This window comes from Anticarsia gemmatalis, chromosome 3 (assembly GCF_050436995.1).
Source record: "Anticarsia gemmatalis isolate Benzon Research Colony breed Stoneville strain chromosome 3, ilAntGemm2 primary, whole genome shotgun sequence".
Classification (NCBI taxonomy): domain Eukaryota; kingdom Metazoa; phylum Arthropoda; class Insecta; order Lepidoptera; family Erebidae; genus Anticarsia; species Anticarsia gemmatalis.
In genome coordinates this window covers 3,199,156-3,216,663 of record NC_134747.1, presented here as the reverse complement: position 1 = coordinate 3,216,663, position 17,508 = coordinate 3,199,156, and the positions used below count along the sequence as shown (strand labels likewise).

At 33.6% G+C, this 17,508-nt stretch overlaps 1 protein-coding gene and 1 non-coding gene across 2 annotated transcripts; both read left to right on the top strand.

Annotated features, from left to right (window-relative positions):
• The first annotated feature begins 20 nt into the window (after positions 1-20).
• Ppt2 (palmitoyl-protein thioesterase 2) lies at positions 21-9,070 on the top strand. The gene is made up of 6 exons (XM_076135833.1): positions 21-403; positions 2,330-2,471; positions 3,045-3,152; positions 3,412-3,583; positions 4,873-4,974; positions 5,373-9,070. Exons 1-6 carry the CDS (start codon positions 269-271, stop codon positions 5,569-5,571), a joined length of 858 nt encoding a protein of 285 aa, XP_075991948.1. The 5' UTR covers positions 21-268; the 3' UTR covers positions 5,572-9,070.
• Positions 3,910-3,981, top strand: TRNAQ-CUG (transfer RNA glutamine (anticodon CUG)). Its single transcript has one exon. It is a non-coding gene; the product is annotated as a tRNA-Gln (tRNA).
• Positions 9,071-17,508: the final 8,438 nt, after the last annotated feature.

Here is a 17,508-nt window from a genome sequence, read left to right as displayed (position 1 = left end):
GGAGACTAGCCAAAGTTGCCAACTTGCTAACACTATTTTTGTGTTTTTGACATAATCACGACCAGATGATTATTGTTTACAAAAGTCAAGGATTTTGCGTATAATTTACGTTAATAATGTTATTGAGTTTTATCAATAAATTATTAATTCAATGTGCGTTATGACGTACATAGACCGAGTGTAAGTTAGGCGCGTGTGAATTCCCGACGAGCGTTCAGTAATCGTTGAAACCTTTAAGTCATCATTATTCCTTTGTTCTCTCGCGAAAATGGCTTTGAAATTCGTAATATTTGCCGTTATTTTATTTGCGGTTCCTATTTTATCGTATAAGCCTGTGGTTTTAATTCATGGAGTAATGACTGGCAGTTCTAGTATGGAAATGATTAAATTGCGAATCGAGGAGGTAAGTTTCTTTTTAATTTAATGACAATGGATTTTAATCGAGACCTAAGGTCATGCGTTGATGAATGTTAAGACTTCAAGGCCTCTTACTATCCATTAAATTGTGTCGTAAACAGTACAATAAATTGATTTTTAAGCTCAGCTACAAATAGAAGTCAGTTCTAAATAGTAATATAAATTATAAAAAATATTTTTTATAAAATCTTCTTAGATATACCTATATACCTATTTACATTCTCATATTTCATAAATTATCTTAGAAAAGAAAGAAAAGAGTTTTTTTTAGTTGCATTAGAAGCCAATACCCAAGGTAGTGGTCCACATTAAAAAACTTTATTCTATTATAAGAAGAAATTTTTATTAATATTATTTATCATTATGTATTTCACCAGCATGTTTATATTTCATCAAACTAGTCAAACTGTCAAACTGTTACAAACAAATAGACTACTTACTATTGCATTTTATATATCCATACTAATATTATAAATGCGAAAGTAACTCTGTCTGTCTGTCTGTCTGTCTGTCTGTCTGTCTGTCTGTCTGTCTGTCTGTCTGTCTGCTACTCAATCACGCCTAAACTACTGAACCAATTTGCATGAAATTTGGTATGGAGATAGTTTAATACCCGAGAAAGGACATAGGCTACTTTTTACCCCGGGAAAATGACGCATTTCCCGGGAAAATTCAGGTTTCGCTACCGAAGTCGCGAATAATCAACATTATAATGACATTGAATTAACAAAATTCCGTTGTCATGGCAACAGTTTTAATGGCGGATATGCTTTAGCGCGAGTTATATGAGATATAAATAATTTTGAGAATATTTTTCGTGAAAAAAAGCATATTTTGTTGTTAAGGAATAATTAAGTTTTGTATTAGTAAAAAAAAATCATTCACGCGAGCGGAGCCGCACGGGTCAGCTAGTGTACTCATATTATGTACTAAATATTTTAAATTATCATTACAAGTCTGTAATAAGGTCATTCACCTGCATCGGTTGACCTGTACATGCACTTTTTAGATAAGAGGCGTGAGCCATAATACAAGGTTATCATTATTGCACTGAAATGTATGTGCAATGAAAGTGTTTGTTAATGTTTGCTTTCAACCTCTCATTAGTTATTTGTTATGATTTTTTTTTAAATAAGGCAAAGCCTGAAAGAAAACATTCCAGAATTTAATTTTAATCTGAAAAAAATCTGTTTCATTACATAGGCACAGTTAATAATTTGTGCCTAAATTCTAAATTTTAACTCCTCATAGAAAAGGTTCCACACCATTCTCCATACCTTCTATGTCTATTCTACCTTCCATTCTCCCTTTTATGTCTTCAGTGGCTTTCAGTAAAGACACCTTAATGAAAATGAAAGAATAAACTAGTTTTATAATCTTGTTATAAAATATAATATTTTAAACTTAATCTTGTGTCATTTGTTTTCTAAATATAGTCTTACTCAGATGATATAACTTAATACAATAAACAACAATGAACAATGGTTTCATATAAAATAACAGTACTGATATATCAGTACTAAATATAATGACAATAGACTCTTCTTATACGAAACACATCATCAACCGAAATAATATATCAAAGAATTTACATAAACATAATATTATTTTCAAGACAAACCATGCTATTTTGTGGTTACATTTATGCCTATTTCAACATATTTTGCCAACAAATTAATTCTGTTTTCTGTCACCTATTTGGTTTTACTAAAAGTACAGTCACCAGCCTCTATGCAGGAGTTTGTTTGTAGTGTCAATTGCAATACATATTCACAATCTGCATTCCATGCATATCCAGGGCTATTGGCATTACTCACTCACATATCTATCAAAACCAAATACCAATAAATAACTAGGTATCTATTCTCAAATGCAAAATGTAATACTTCAACATAAAATTATTAATTTTCAGCAACATCCAGGCACAATAGTGTACAATGTGAACAGATTCGAGAGCTGGTCCAGTTTGGAGTCCATGTGGCATCAAGTCCTGGAGATAGGAATGGACATCGCAAATATATCTGCCAGTCATCCTGAAGGCATCAATCTTATTGGTAAGATACGGTACAACTCTCTCCATTTCAGAACTATTCAGGGTGTGGAGGAAAGGCTTCTGAAAGTAAAAACTAGACTACGAGCAGACGACTAAAGAGCAGTGATAGCCGAGTAAAGAGCAGTGATAGCCGAGTGGTATAAGTTGACGCCTTCCACGCAAGTGGTCGCAGGTTCGAACCCGAGGCAACACACCAATGACTTTTCGAAGTTAAGTGTGTATTAGAAATAATTATCACACGCTCCAACGGTGAAGGAAAACATCGTGAGGAAACCTTGCATGCCTAAAATTTGTTTAATACATTAATTGAAGACATGCAAAGTCCCCAACCCGCACTTGGCCAGCGTGGTGGACTCAAGGCCTAACCCCTCTCTCATTACGGGAGGAGACCCTTGCCCAGCAGTGGGACATTAATGGGTTAAATTTTATTATTATGTCCTAAAAGTAAAATAATCATGTTGACAGATTAGGTACCTCTTTTACTATTTAATTTTATCATGCCTATTTTTGTTATTAAATCAATTAACCACCTAAGTATATATTGTATTTAAAGGGTGCCTTTTTTTCATTTCAGGATACTCTCAAGGTGGATTGATAGCGCGAGGAATAGTGGAGACCTTTCCCAATGTGTCTGTAAGCACATTCATATCATTAAGCTCACCTCAGGCTGGACAATATGGAGGTAAATATGATCACAATGTAATAATAGTTATTCAGTTTATAAAGTTATATATCGATTTATAACCCACATTATACATGTCTAAAAATAGATACCTAATTATGCCTTTCGATAAAAAAATATTACTCAATAAATTAAACAGTTTATTGTATTATCTTTGGTCTCTGCTACCCTTTTGGTAAAAAGGCGTGTGTCACCTTTTTAATGTGAGTCTTAGTTTACGTTTATGAAGTAAAATTATCTAAGTCTGTGTCATTTTCAGCTGGGTTCCTTCACCTGGTGTTCCCTGGTCTCGTCAAAGACACGGTATGGCAGCTCTTCTACTCGAAGGTTGGTCAGCACACGTCAGTCGGCAACTATTGGAACGACCCTTATCACCAGAAACTGTACGAAACTTACAGCGTGTACCTGCCATACATTAACAACGAATTACCGTAAGTATTATTTTACGAAAAATCTAACTTTTGTTCGTGACATTTAATTTTATGAGTCTGAATTAAGGAAGCTAGGAAGGTAAAAAAATATTTTTTGTTTGATGTCATCCACAAAGTTACCTGGCGCCTGTCATTTTCGCAATCAATTCGTATCTGCGTTCATAATATGGTACAGGAGCATATTTTATGATAAAAAAATGTAGCACTAATATCTAAAAATAAACTTCGTAGAGGCAGATTCGCAGGAATAACTTGTATTAGTATTTGTAATGGTCTTTTATAAAATTCTTAGATACTACTTTTTAATTTCACCGTTTCACTCAGACGGTTCCATGGTGTAATGGTTAGCACTCTGGACTCTGAATCCAGCGATCCGAGTTCAAATCTCGGTGGAACCTGTTCTTTTTGTTCGTTTGTTATAACTTTTTGATAATGTTTTACGTATTTTAGGTATATTTATCCTACAATTTTGATATAATTTCATTAATTCTGTTTAATTTTATATTTTTCACAATGTTTTTGGCTATAATCCAAGCAAACCTCGAAGTCCGAAGTTTGATTAAGAGTAATTTTGTTTCTTAAAATTAAGTTTACTTTTGCTCCATCTCATACACACATAACATTACACTATTATTGCAAAGAGGTAAGCAGAAACTAGAAACCCCAAAACAGACTTATTTAAAGTCAATTTATTTCCGAATAGTTGCTAATTTCATTTCTTCATCATAATAATTGATATACGATTTTTTATACCATCCGAAAGTTTTTTATATTGATTAATATTAAGTATATTAGTTTCAAGGAAGTGTGTGAACTGTCGTAGTTAATAATATATAATATAATGCGACGTAATTACTAATCGAGGTCAAGACTCGCACATGATAATAATGCTTATTAGCGTTTCATAATAATTGAGTGATATTGATTATAATACTGTATTGTTTTGTTCAAGATATTTTTTTGCAATGTTTTCTCATATTATACCTTTACTCGTATTTTGTAGAAAAAAATGCATATGTCAAAATTGCTGTTTGTGTCCCAAAATATTTGATTCAATATGTTGGTTTCTTTTTGTATTTATTTGTTTAGTTCCAACCAAGCTTATCAGTGGGTGGGACATTAAAGCGTTATTTTTTTTTATTTATTAGATCTGAGAATAGGTCATAGCCCATAGGATATTTTAAATATCTTTAAGTGATAAATTTGCCACTTTGGTCTAAAAAACCCAAATTACAAGTGTGAGGGAGCCACAGTTCTTATAAACTGATAATATACTTCCTATTTTCCAGTTCAGCGAAATCAGACGACTTCAAAGCGAACTTGCTTAAGTTAAAGAGACTGGTACTGATCGGTGGACCTGATGATCAAGTCATCACACCTTGGCAAAGCAGGTAACAGAAAATATTATTTACTCCAAATTCAAACTTGCAGTAATAATGAACAATATTTCTTTGCAAAAAAATAAATAGGTACTTGCAAAAGAAATAATGCTGAATATTTACGATTAAAACTTGCACTATATTACTAACGCCATCTAGCAGTGTGATCGCGAAATAGTTTTCCTAAGATATCAACTATATGTCATGTAGTTTTTTGTAGCCTTTTTACCTTAGCAATTTCCTCAAAAGATCTGATGCCACGATATGCGAAAAAAATATTACTATAAATATTAAATGACTTATTATAAACCAGCCATAATGTTGTACTATTCCAGTCAATTCGGAATAACATTTTAAAAATATTAAGTCAATTAACAAATAATAAAAAAGAAAATTTATTTCAATTCCAGTCAATTCGGCTACTACAACGGCAACGAGACAGTAATAGAGATGCGTGAACAAGACATATACAAGGAAGACAGGATAGGCCTCCGCACTTTGGACAAGAGCGGCAGACTACACATAGTGACTGTGCCAGGAGTTAATCACTTCAGCTGGCATATGAATGTGAGCATCGTTGACGACTGCTTGTTACCTTACTTAGATTAGAACTACATATTAAGAATATTTATAAGTGAAATCTGATGAATTATTTAGTACTGATCTAGGGAAAGATGTGTCCGAAAAGCTCGAACTGAATTAACTATTTATTTCTCTGTTGAATTAGTAGCGATCCAGGGAAAAAAGAGCTAGAATTCTGGAGCCAAATAAACCTTTAATTTCATTTATTCTACTCAATACTCAAGTCAAAGCTAGCTTTTCAAATTTCAAGTTTAACACGAAAGTCAATTTTCGTAACCTAATTTTGTACGGAAATAATGTGAAACTTAATTTTACTTAAGTGCCAAGGCACTTTAGTACTGCTAAGAAAATCTAAGCTAATTCCTGTTTTAAATTATAAATATGTAACGTGATAGTTTATTAGTACTGATACATTTTTTATAATTGGAGTAGTTTCACGCTCATATGAATGAACCATTGAGGATACGTTTTCACCAGAAATATGCGAAATTGCGAGATGCGCAAGAAAAAATCTTTCTAACAACCACCTCGCACATATTTGCTGAAAACGCAGCCCTACTATCACTTATTTATAATATTATAGACCGTAGTGTAACAATTTTCTATTACGAAAGTAAAATTAAATATGGCTATGAAAATGTGTGATCAAAATCATGAAAACTGTCTTATGTAAAACAAAATACTTTTGTTTATTTATCTTATGTTTTTAAGTAGAAGAATTTTACATATTATTATAATAATTTATTTTATACATTTGTACTAGCGATCAACTAACACAATACTTCTATCTTATACTATTTTATAAACCGAAAAATACTAGAAAATCTCTCGCTCAAAATCTCAATTATTTATACCTACATTAAGGAAACATTTTGTAGTTTAGTATAATCGAAGCCAAATAATGCTGAAATATTTATACAATATTTATCACATTTTTTGTTTAAGAGTAGAAATCTCACGCAATAGTGCAATAGATATGAACATATTAATTTTAAAAGAGCACTTGTCTTATGTATTTTAATGGCAGATGTGCTCTTTTGGAAATGTTATATTCAAGTAGAAACAGTGTACAAATAGTAATGTACAAAAACTAATGCTAAAAGGTCATATGTCTATATCTCTGTAATGTGATATATCTATGCCCTTTTAGAAAAAGCTAACAGCAGTGATCAATAGTAACGTACAAAAATTGCCTTTATTCCTATATTAATAAGTTATAATTTAGATTGTAAGTAACGAACGCTTTGCTTTAGTAAGTAATACGAATATTGTATCGACGCATATCTCTCTAAAACATTATTTGTAAGCTTTGATTGTTATAACATAATTTGTAAAACGACAGGACGAATTTTGATACTGGAAAAGTCAGAAACCAGTAAGAATTAAAACAAAATTAGTTTACTAAAGTCTCCAACCCGCACTTGGCCAGCGTGGTGGACTCAAGGCCTAGCCCTTCCCTCTTTCGGGAGAAGACCCAAAAAACAGTAATGCTATACAGCGTGCTGATACCAGGGCTTATTTCTGTCATCATAATGAGTAGGGTATTTTTATTAATAGGGCAGTTGACTAGGTCAACAAATATTAAACTTGTGCTTGTGAAAGATTCATATCAAATGATGCTACGTACCTACCTATATTTATAATGTAAACAATATTAAAATGATTACGGACTAAAACATCATATAAGGTACATAATTGATCACAACATAATTACGGAAGTGACGTCTATACCGTATTCCAAATTCCAATACTAAAATGTGTTTTTTTTGTCGACAATTCGTAAAGAGTAGCTGATTTGACTGGTAGTCAACTTCCTTGCGAATTATGAACTGATAATTTTATAAACAAATTTCAAATACGAAATCAACTTTAGCATAATGTTCGTTTACCGGGTTATATGAATTTCGAATCAATTAAACTAAATTAGAAAGAGCTACTACAATAAAGCCTCTTTTTACTAGCGACTGTGCTATTGGGCGGGCGGCGCACGCGTCGCGGCCGTATTGTTTGATGTACTTTGAACTATCCCGCCAGTGCCTCCCGAACCTGTGGCCTTGACACACTAACCGGTGCATTCCGCGTGCTTAAAACAAAAAAAAATGGTTAACCTTACGCAAAAAGGTCGCTTATTTATTTATGGTGTTTGTTTTAGTTTTTTTTTGTAATTAAATATCATTAGTAACTGTTTTGTGTGTAACAGACATTTCAATAATAAGATTTAAGTGCTTACCTACTATGATATGGACGCCATAATGTTATGATTGTTTATCATTTAGTAGTGTGTTCGTATTGTTTCCGCGGTGCATACAAACCGCTAAATTCCTTTGATTCGGCGGGAGATTTGTTATTATCAAAGGGTGCTCGCAAATATGCAACCGATTAGAACTGTGTAGGTTTCCGCCGAGATGGTGATCACGTTTTCACGTCAAAGGTTTTACATTGTGCATTGCTTTTCCAAAATAAGTGCTCGAAGTGATTAGTGATGATTAGTAAGCAACAAAACTTTAGTGATAATAACACGTAAGTAGGTAATGTTCCCACGAAGTGTCAGTGTCGTCACAGGATCGAGACGCGCCGGCGCCGATCTCGCTAGCCTTGCGAGATTGCCGCTGTTGCTCCAGCGTACTTACACGTAAGTAATCATTTGTAGTCATGGCGTGGTGATACGTACAAATGAATGGTTGTACAGAGTGATAATGATTCGTTTACATTATTTACAATACAACTATGTTTTTTTTCTGTTTTTCACTTAACAATTGACATCTAGCCAAGGGAGTAAGCCATGGTAGCGACACGTTTCATGTTCAACTCAAAGAACAGTCATTGATATATTTTTGATACAAAATTTCTCTACAACTAAACACTGGTAGTTAGTCGGTAATTTTAAAATCTGTTTTATATTATGGTGTCCTGTCATTTTACAAGATAAATAGGTATCATAACGACTATTTCTACTAACCTACGGCCAAATATCGTAGAAATAAAAACGAATTAGTTCTAAGGTTAACTAGAATTTCACTATTGTATCTCAGTGCAAAATACTAAAGCTAGTGATATTTTTATACAATTTAGTTAGTTTGTAAGCATAATAGTTTTAGGGCTAATAGCAATGGTATTCCATAAGTCCAATATTTCTGATTAATTCTGACCATATTTTTTTCTGTAAACTAGAAGCTAAGTTACTCCCTAATAATATTTAAAAAAAAATTGAACATTGTAATCATAAATAACAATCAGCTTTGCCATAGAAAATGTCTTATCTTTTTATCGTACAAACATGATTTAGTTCAACCAATAAAATGTAGATGTCGCCACTGGTTGTAGAAAATAAAATTGTATTTTACATAGGTACATAGGTACATAAGTAGTGTCCTAATTTAAATCAAATAATAATAAAAACACGGGCCTATGAAATACCCTGCACGATATTCTGTAGTACTTTTAATTATTATAAAAAGCATGCCTTTAAATAGGTAAGAAAACTTTTATACTTTTCGTAAAAAAAACTGTCTAATTTCACTTGATACACTATGATCTATAATCTATACCTATACATTTGTACGCTTACCTAATACCTACTTTGTGTTATAATTCATGATACATTTCCTATACCTACTATCAATAAAATCCAGACTTTTCTTTTTATAACGCTTTCTCAATTTTTGTTGTAGGTAGGTAGGTACTATAAAATGTAGTCCTCATTTTCAAAATACTCCATTTACTTGCACATAATAATTAATCAATAGATCGAATTTCGTGTAAAAGCCGCTTTGAATTTATTGTAGAATATCTAGTCGTGTGTCTTATGAAATAACAATTTTACACCCATAATACTTGTTTTATTTTCACTCTTTTTAACTGACTTAAAAAATGAGGAGGTTATCAACTTGATTGTATCTTTTAATATAAATATCACTGGTTAACACACACGGTAATTTGCTTCTAAACTAAGCTGAGTTGTAGAGCTTTTACTACGGTAACTAAACAACTAATTAACATACTTAAATACTTGTTAATAAATACTTAAGTAAGTAAATTAACAACCAGGCTCAGAACATGAGCCGAATGTGCATTTAAGTAAGTTATACTAGGTACCTCTGTGGCGCGGTCGCTGATTATGAAGTATAGTAGGGTTTGATTCCCGCGTCCGTCATAGTATTATTGTTAATGGCGAAATATATTAATGTACTAGCTGACCCGCGCAACTTCGCTTGCGTCACATAAGAGAGATAGGGTCAAAATTTTTCCCGTTTTTGTAACATTTTTTACTGCTGCTCTGCTCCTTTTGGTCGTAGTGTGATGATATATAGCCTATAGCCTTCCTCGATAAATGGGCTATATAACACTGAAAGATTTTTTCAAATCGGACCCGTAGTTCCTGAGATTAGCGCGTTCAAACAAACAAACAATCAAACAAACAAACTCTTCAGCTTTATAATATTAGTATAGATTTCATACACCTTTGCCTACACGATCGCGTATTACAGGAGTGACATAATGTTAACCTGTAATTCTTATTTAAACGCTTATAAAATTCGTTGCTAACTAGTTTTCGGGGAAACCCTTCATTCACGGTTCAGTAAGTCAAGGTACTTATTTTATATTTAATCTTTATTTTAAAATTTATTTTAGCGTATTCGCGTGCATAATTTTACATACATAATTACTTTGACAGTAAAAACAATTTCATGCATTATTACCTACGAGAATTAACCAGTAGTGTAGACTCACCACGACTATGTTTGGTTCGATTTCCAAATTGGGTAACGTTTTGATAACTGTTTAGTCTAAATTTAACATGCACACATGTGGTTGAAAGTTCGAACCCAAGGCAAAATACCAATGGCTTTTCGAAATTATGTGTATGATTTTAATGGTGAAATAAATCGTCCTGATGCATATTGTTACTCTGCTCCTTTTGGTCGTAGCATGATGTTATACAGCCTATAAGCACTCCTCAATAAATAGGCTATCCAACACTAAAAAAAAATTTCAATTCGCACCCGTAGTTTCTGAGATTAGCGCGTTCAACCAAGCAAACAAACTACAATTTAATAATATAGATTAATAAAGATATTGGAAAGTTTGAAGTAGTGATATTTGTCTAGCTATTTTTGTTCATGACTTCAGCCCATGACTGTACCTTAGGTACAATAAAGGTAATGATAGTTAAGGAATAGTACAAGATACATCCGAGATCCCGTATAAAGTTTCAGATGAGTCTTGTGGTCGTAAGGTAAAGTGACACATGACTAAAAATAACTGGCCATGTAATAACGAAATGAATAAGTCATTCAAAATATCAAAGGTCAATGTAACGTAAATAAATAGTTCGTAGACATTATTTATTTGTATATTTAAACAAAATGTTGTATATTTACATTATTAGCTGTATTATTGTTGCTTGCTTCCATGTTTCACTGTTCTCGGTTCTATGTATTGGGCGGCTTTTGCCAAATACGGGGTAGGATATCCAATTCCACGCGAATGTTTAGAATCCGATCCAAATCAATATAGTTCGAAACCTACTCTATCAATGGTTTACAACTGATGGAGGGATAAAAAATCTTAATTGGAACATCAGAGATAAGCAGTTAAAGGCTGCTGGCGGAGGCGTATTTAAAACAGTTTTCTGTTTTAATAATTCGCAGAGGTATTTATTATACTGTAATAAAACGTACAATCCCAGGCTCTCTAGTCTCTACTAAGTTTTCGAAATAAATTGACGAATCCGTTCGAAGCAGTGAGTACCACACAATCAGTCGTAGGCATTTTTTACAACATTTTCCATCTAGAGTTGTTTTCCTCATGTTTTCCTTCACCATTTATCAACTATCAACTTAATATCGAATTTATTGTTAAAAAATACAGTCATATTTTGTAAATTTTCACTCAAAATTTCACCACAAATGAATTACTCATTTACCTACCTGATGTGACGTAGACAACGTGGCGTTACAGATAAATGTTCTTACCTTATAAGGACATTTTAGTACAGGAAGCACCGTTTACTTTGGGCTATTATCATCATACATTACTCAACAAGTAGGAGGGCCAGACGTTCTGATAAATGCGGACAAATTCATGGCAATTCGTTTACCGTATAGTTCGATTGGTTAGTTGTGAGGAAAATGCATTACTGCATGTCCCACTCCAGAGAGGAAGCGGGGGTCAGTCGGGCTCTACCGCGGGCTAGGTGTTCCGGCTTTTAAAATTTGGGCATACCAACTAAAAACCTGACGGTGTTCCTTCACCAGTCACCATAAGGTGGCCAGGACGCGGTACCTCCAATTGTGTGAGCCTAGTGTGTTCACTGTTCAAGCCGTCTGAGAGTATTTCTTGAGGACATCTAGCGCATGCCACTGATACGCTCAGCTAAAACTACTACTAAAAGGCCGCCCAGCAATCTAAATTAGGCTGTGTGTGTAAAGTAAGTGTCCGACATTTGTTGGACTTTTTTTAATTTTACCAATTTTTATGTCTTTCATTTCTTGTTCCTGGCTGTCAATCGCGGCTGAATTTTAGGAAGATTGGCATGGACGGTAAGCTATAAAGATGAAGACAAAAAAAAAGTTGACGTTTTTACTTACCCAAAATGACGGCTACACCGGTCGGTTTGTCCGACTTTTCAGTTTAAAAACATGGTAACTAGAACTACAATAATTTAATACAGTCATTACTTTCATATCTTGTTCCGTCTGCAGTAAAGATATAGAATACTGTGTGACGTCATATTATTTATTATCAGTTATCTTCACAAACGCGTTATCAATGGAACGTAATGGAAGTAATGTGCAAGGCATTTCGGTAATCGTTCAAATATGTATGAGGTAATTCGGGATTTTGTGAAGTTAAATTATGTGAAATAATATCAGCTGATTTTACGTACTGCATATTGTATTAGGTTTTTATTTTCTTGCTGAGTAAGCCAAGAGCGACTCGTTGCAGTTATTATCTTTATCATTTGAAATTAAATGCAATAAGTACAATATTTTTCCATTAAGATACGCCTTGACTAATAAAAATAAATACTTACTCGCATATTATGGCTCATTCTTAAGGGCATACCAAGGCTCCGACCCTCACTTGGTCAACGTGGTGGACTTAATGCCTAGCCCTTCCTTCGATTCGGGAGGAGACCTCTGCCCAGCAGTCCAACAGCAAAGGGTAAATGAATAATTGCGATATTTTAAAAATATTCCATCTAAAGCAATTATAATATTTCATAAGCCAAGAATTCTTCTCAACGTTTTAAAAATACTTAGATAACTTCTGCAATGTATTGACGATGACCTCAGGTTTAAATCCTAGAACGCCTAAATGCTTTACAAAATAATCTCAATAAAGTATAATAATACGTCGAAAATTTGTTTGATAATAAAATGATAGCCGGGTTTTTCTTTGAAATTAACAAAATTACATTTTATGAATATACCTACCTACTATCAGGTGGTATACTGGTAAAACCCATACGATGAGCTTTTATGATTCAAATACTGATATCTATGCGAAGACAGTCGATTATCAATTTTCCCGATAGTTAATCAGTAATATTCTAATTCTCCTGATAGATTAGTTACGAAATCGTGTTTTAGTAAATGCTTTGTCATACCCAAACAAATACAAAGTACCTACGTAAGTAACAAGCGGATCTACATTAGAATTTTTGAAACATATGTATGACATAGATCGGACTTGGATAATAAACTAGCTGACCCGCGCAACTTTGCTTGCGTCACATAAGAGAGAATGGGTGACATTTTCCCCCGTTTTTTTGCATTTTTTACTGTTACTCTGCTCCTTTTGGTTATAGCGTGATGATATATAGCCTATAGCCTTCGTCGATAAATGGGTTATCTGTCACTGAAAGAATTTTTCAAATCGAACCCGTAGTTCCTGAGATTAGCGCGTTCAAACAAACAAACTCTTCAGCTTTATAATATTAGTATAGATTAGTATAGATTTACGCATTTACCTACTTACTACAAATTACTGAAAGTCGTTTGTTCGCGTTTACTGATCTATGATTGCTCCAAAGGGGATCTTCATTGTAGTTTTTACCGGAGGAAATCTTGCATCAAAATAACATGTCTTGTCATTGCGTCTATATTTTATTTAAAAGAAAGAGTCAATGACTTCTTTGAAAGTTAAAAATACTCTTCAAACAAACTTATTTCAATACGTTTTCCCAAAACTTTGGCATAGGGAAATCTGTTTGTAAACATTGATAATACACAGAATTACTTCTAAAAAAGTGGCAAATATCCAAAATGTCATGTTCACTTTTCCTTAAATAAGTTGGAAAGTTAATACAATATTTTGTTTCTGAAAATTATCTAATGTTGGCATCAAGCCATTTCATGGTAATTCTAAGGAATAAAAAAATATTCATACTAAGTACAGACTGGTCTACGTCCGTACTTTTATTGGCGTTAATTCCGGGAAGTAACCTATTATGAAACATGAGTGAAGAACTAGCAATCTAGTATATCCGAGTTTTATCCTACTGGGTAGATACAGCTGTGCTAGGCGTGAATAGAGCAATTTCGTTGAAGAAGAAGCGTTGAGGAATGACGAATTGACAACGGTAGCGCAATTACAAGCTCACAAAGTTATCTTTATCCAATCCACGTGTACCTATCTGTGTTAATTAAATTGTACTACTTACAATTTAACTTTATTATTTTGTAATCCTAGATTATAAAATAACTAACTAACTAAAGTCCAAGTTGTGGGATCCACAAATAGTTGTTTCGGGTCTGGTTGTACTTTGTGTCCGTTGTTTGTTTGTTTGTTTGTTTGTAAAAGTCTCCACGACACAAAAGCAATTCTTAGCGCGGGAGTCTGGTTGTACTTTGTGTCCGTTGTTTATATGTTTGCAAAAGTCTCTGCGACACAATAGTGCAGGAGTTGTCAATAAAAAGGAAAAAAAATGTAAGTGAAATTATCACGATATGAATTTTTATACGTGTAGACGTATAAAAATTCATATCATGTTTATTACCTAACAGAACAGTTCTAGACTCGTCCAATTAAAAACGCAGACGTGTTATATCATTATGTGAGTTTGACGTCACACAAAATTGGTTATAATGGCATTTTATAAATATCTGCCAGTTACATCACTTTTGTGTCCTATAAGTAAGTGTTGTGCCAATTGATGAAATGCAAGAGCAATGTTTTTTTATTGTGCAAATAAAGTAACACTCGGAAAATGTAGAGCCGAAAAGAAAGTAAGTCATTGTTAGCGTGAGATTGTAGAAATTCGGGAACAATATTATCTATGGGTGAAAGGGCAATTTCCATTCGTTTATTCTAATAAGTAATTTGACATTAAATTTCACCATAGAAAACTTTCAATAAAATATAAACCGACTTAGCAACCACTCCTTGACCCGATGACGTCATCACACAAAGTGTTTTGCTTCAAAACTTTTACTTTTTTGAATATTTTAAAGTCTTAGGCCTGTAGTGACTCATACCGTTCAACTCAGGAAGATATTTGTTCAACAAGACGTGGAATATTTTTTTAACCCATTGCTGTCCCACTGCTGGGCAAGGGTCTCCTCCCAAACGAGGGGAGGGGTTAGGCCTTGAATCCATCACGCTAGCCAAGTGCAGGTTGGGAACTTTGCATGCCTTCAATAAATGCATTAACTTATTTTTTAGACATTTAGTAACATGGAATATTGCTAAAGGTATTAAGTTAGTGATATTTTCATCTTGATGCTATTCTGTGTAAAATAACTCATTATTCTAGGTTTTCTGTATGATCTTGAACTTCGACTCTCCTTATTCCTTCAAACGAAGACTCATGAATATTTCTAGTTATGGAAGTTTTTGAGCAGTATGGCCTAGTAGATAATATAGATATACCATAACCACTAACCTTTTTAAAAATAATGCAAAACGGGTAAATCAATCTAGGAAGGAAAAAAATATCAAAAATGTTGTTGATCTGAATTCTTAGTGTAATATTTAAGGACTCGTATGTCTGTATGTCTGTGGCATCGGAGCTATTAAACAAATGAGCGGATTATGATGCGGTTTTTTGTGTCCATGTGAAGCAGTTACCAATCAGTGGTCCGCAGAAGTCGAAATGTGGTCCGCGAATGATTCAAAATTTTAAAATTTTCAGTATGATTATTACATTTTATTTTTAATATACTTTCATAGTGGTCCCTGCTAACAAGAATAATATAAAAGTTGTCCCGGACTAAGAAAAGGTTGGGTACCCCTAAGGCAATCAATGTCAATTATTTGAAGCGTCATTGAATAGGTTTCACTCGTTCCCACAAGGAATTATCAGAATAATCGTTCCTAAGTAAGATAAAACAATACCTAAACATTTCCTTTTCATTTATGTCACTTGGGCGCCTCGGATATTAAACTACCTAACACTCAAGATCGGTACTTTTCTTAACAACTTGATATCTATACGCCGCAGATTCTTAATCGCGGAAAATACTACCTGTTGTACAAAGTACTTAAACAGATAAATATCATTGCGCTTTGGGTTTGAACGTCACAATACAAAAAGTCCCTTGGCATCCACTCTTGAGATTGAAATCAAATTGATAACGTTATGACAAAAGATATCGATACATTTCCTTATTAGGTAATGTTTGCAGTAAAAGTGACCACTTGAATTCGAAGCGCATGAGGGGAACTACAATTGAAGTATGAATGCATTGTTTGGGTTTTTACGATGTGCGGATTGACAATGATTGAATGAGTGGAAAAAAATTAAATCGTCCTTTTATTTAAATTTGTTCGGTTTAGACTGGTTTAGACGAATTGTATGACAGTTATCTTGCGATCGTCGTTTGCTTTGGGTAGTTCCCAATAGTCTTACCAAGTAATCGTTTTGGGAACTTTTTTCACATACTTACATAGTATGGAATAATAATAAATAGCATGATCATTATTTTTCTTTTTTTTAACCCATTACTGTCCCACTGCAGGACAAGGGTCTCTTCCCAAACAAGCGGGAGGGGTTAGGCCTTGAGTCCACCACGCTGGCCAAGTGCGGGTTGGGGGACTTTATATATTACTATGTATGTAAAAAAAATACATTTTTTTTATAGCAGTAGGTAGTCACCTCTTGCTATGATCTATGTATATGTTACTGTAAAAGCCCGAACGGTGGTAAATCCTAAGATTTTCCGGTATAACCTAAGATTTACCAACTCGCAATGGTAAAAGTCCGAACAATTGTTTTATTTCGAACTTTTACCTATATTCACTTGATGATGTCGAGATGTCGCCGGAGCCCCGCTTCGCGGGGCTCCTCCTACTGGGTGGTTAAAAAAACTGACCTAACCTACCCATGTCGCTTTGCCCAAAACTCCTTCTTTATAACTATGTCACAGTATATAATTAATATAATTATACCATGAAATAGTTATAAACATAGTTATGAAGAAGGATTTTTTTATATACCGTAACATAGTTTTTAAACTCCGGCTTGTTCGGACTTTTACCATTGAGAGTTGGTAAATCTTAGGTTTTACCGGAAAATCTTAGGATTTGCCACAGTTCGGGCTTTTACAGTAACATATATATAAAGTTATTTTACTTTATTCACATTCGACAGCTTGTCTTACCTGAAAAGAATCACACATACAGGCCAAAACGGAGGAGGGAATTGCTTTCATAGATTCAGTCAAATATGACCACTAGTATATTGTACCACGTAAACCATTTTACAGAAATTATTCATGTGATGATAATCTGCGATATAGGAACATTAATTTTGGAAATGATTCCTATCACTATGAGGTAAATACACATCTTAATGGTGATGTCATTCTACGCGTCAAATCTAGCAAGAAAGTAGCAAAAAGCTTCAATTTGCTTGACAAAAAGTCCATACAATCAGCAACAGGAATTTTCAATCATTACTTTTAGTTTTGAACCAGTTTTCACTGGTAATACTTTTTATAATTCAGGTAAAAAGCTGCT

What these genes read in the sequence shown, in the direction of transcription:
- Ppt2 (XM_076135833.1), top strand. Translation starts at nt 269, where the DNA reads ATGGCTTTGAAATTCGTAATATTTGCCGTTATTTTATTTGCGGTTCCT. An exon ending in TGAAGGCATCAATCTTATTG is followed by an intron (nt 2,472 to 3,044) that starts GTAAGATACGGT and finishes TTTTCATTTCAG; the next exon opens with GATACTCTCAAGGTGGATTG. An exon ending in ATCACACCTTGGCAAAGCAG is followed by an intron (nt 4,975 to 5,372) that starts GTAACAGAAAAT and finishes TTTCAATTCCAG; the next exon opens with TCAATTCGGCTACTACAACG.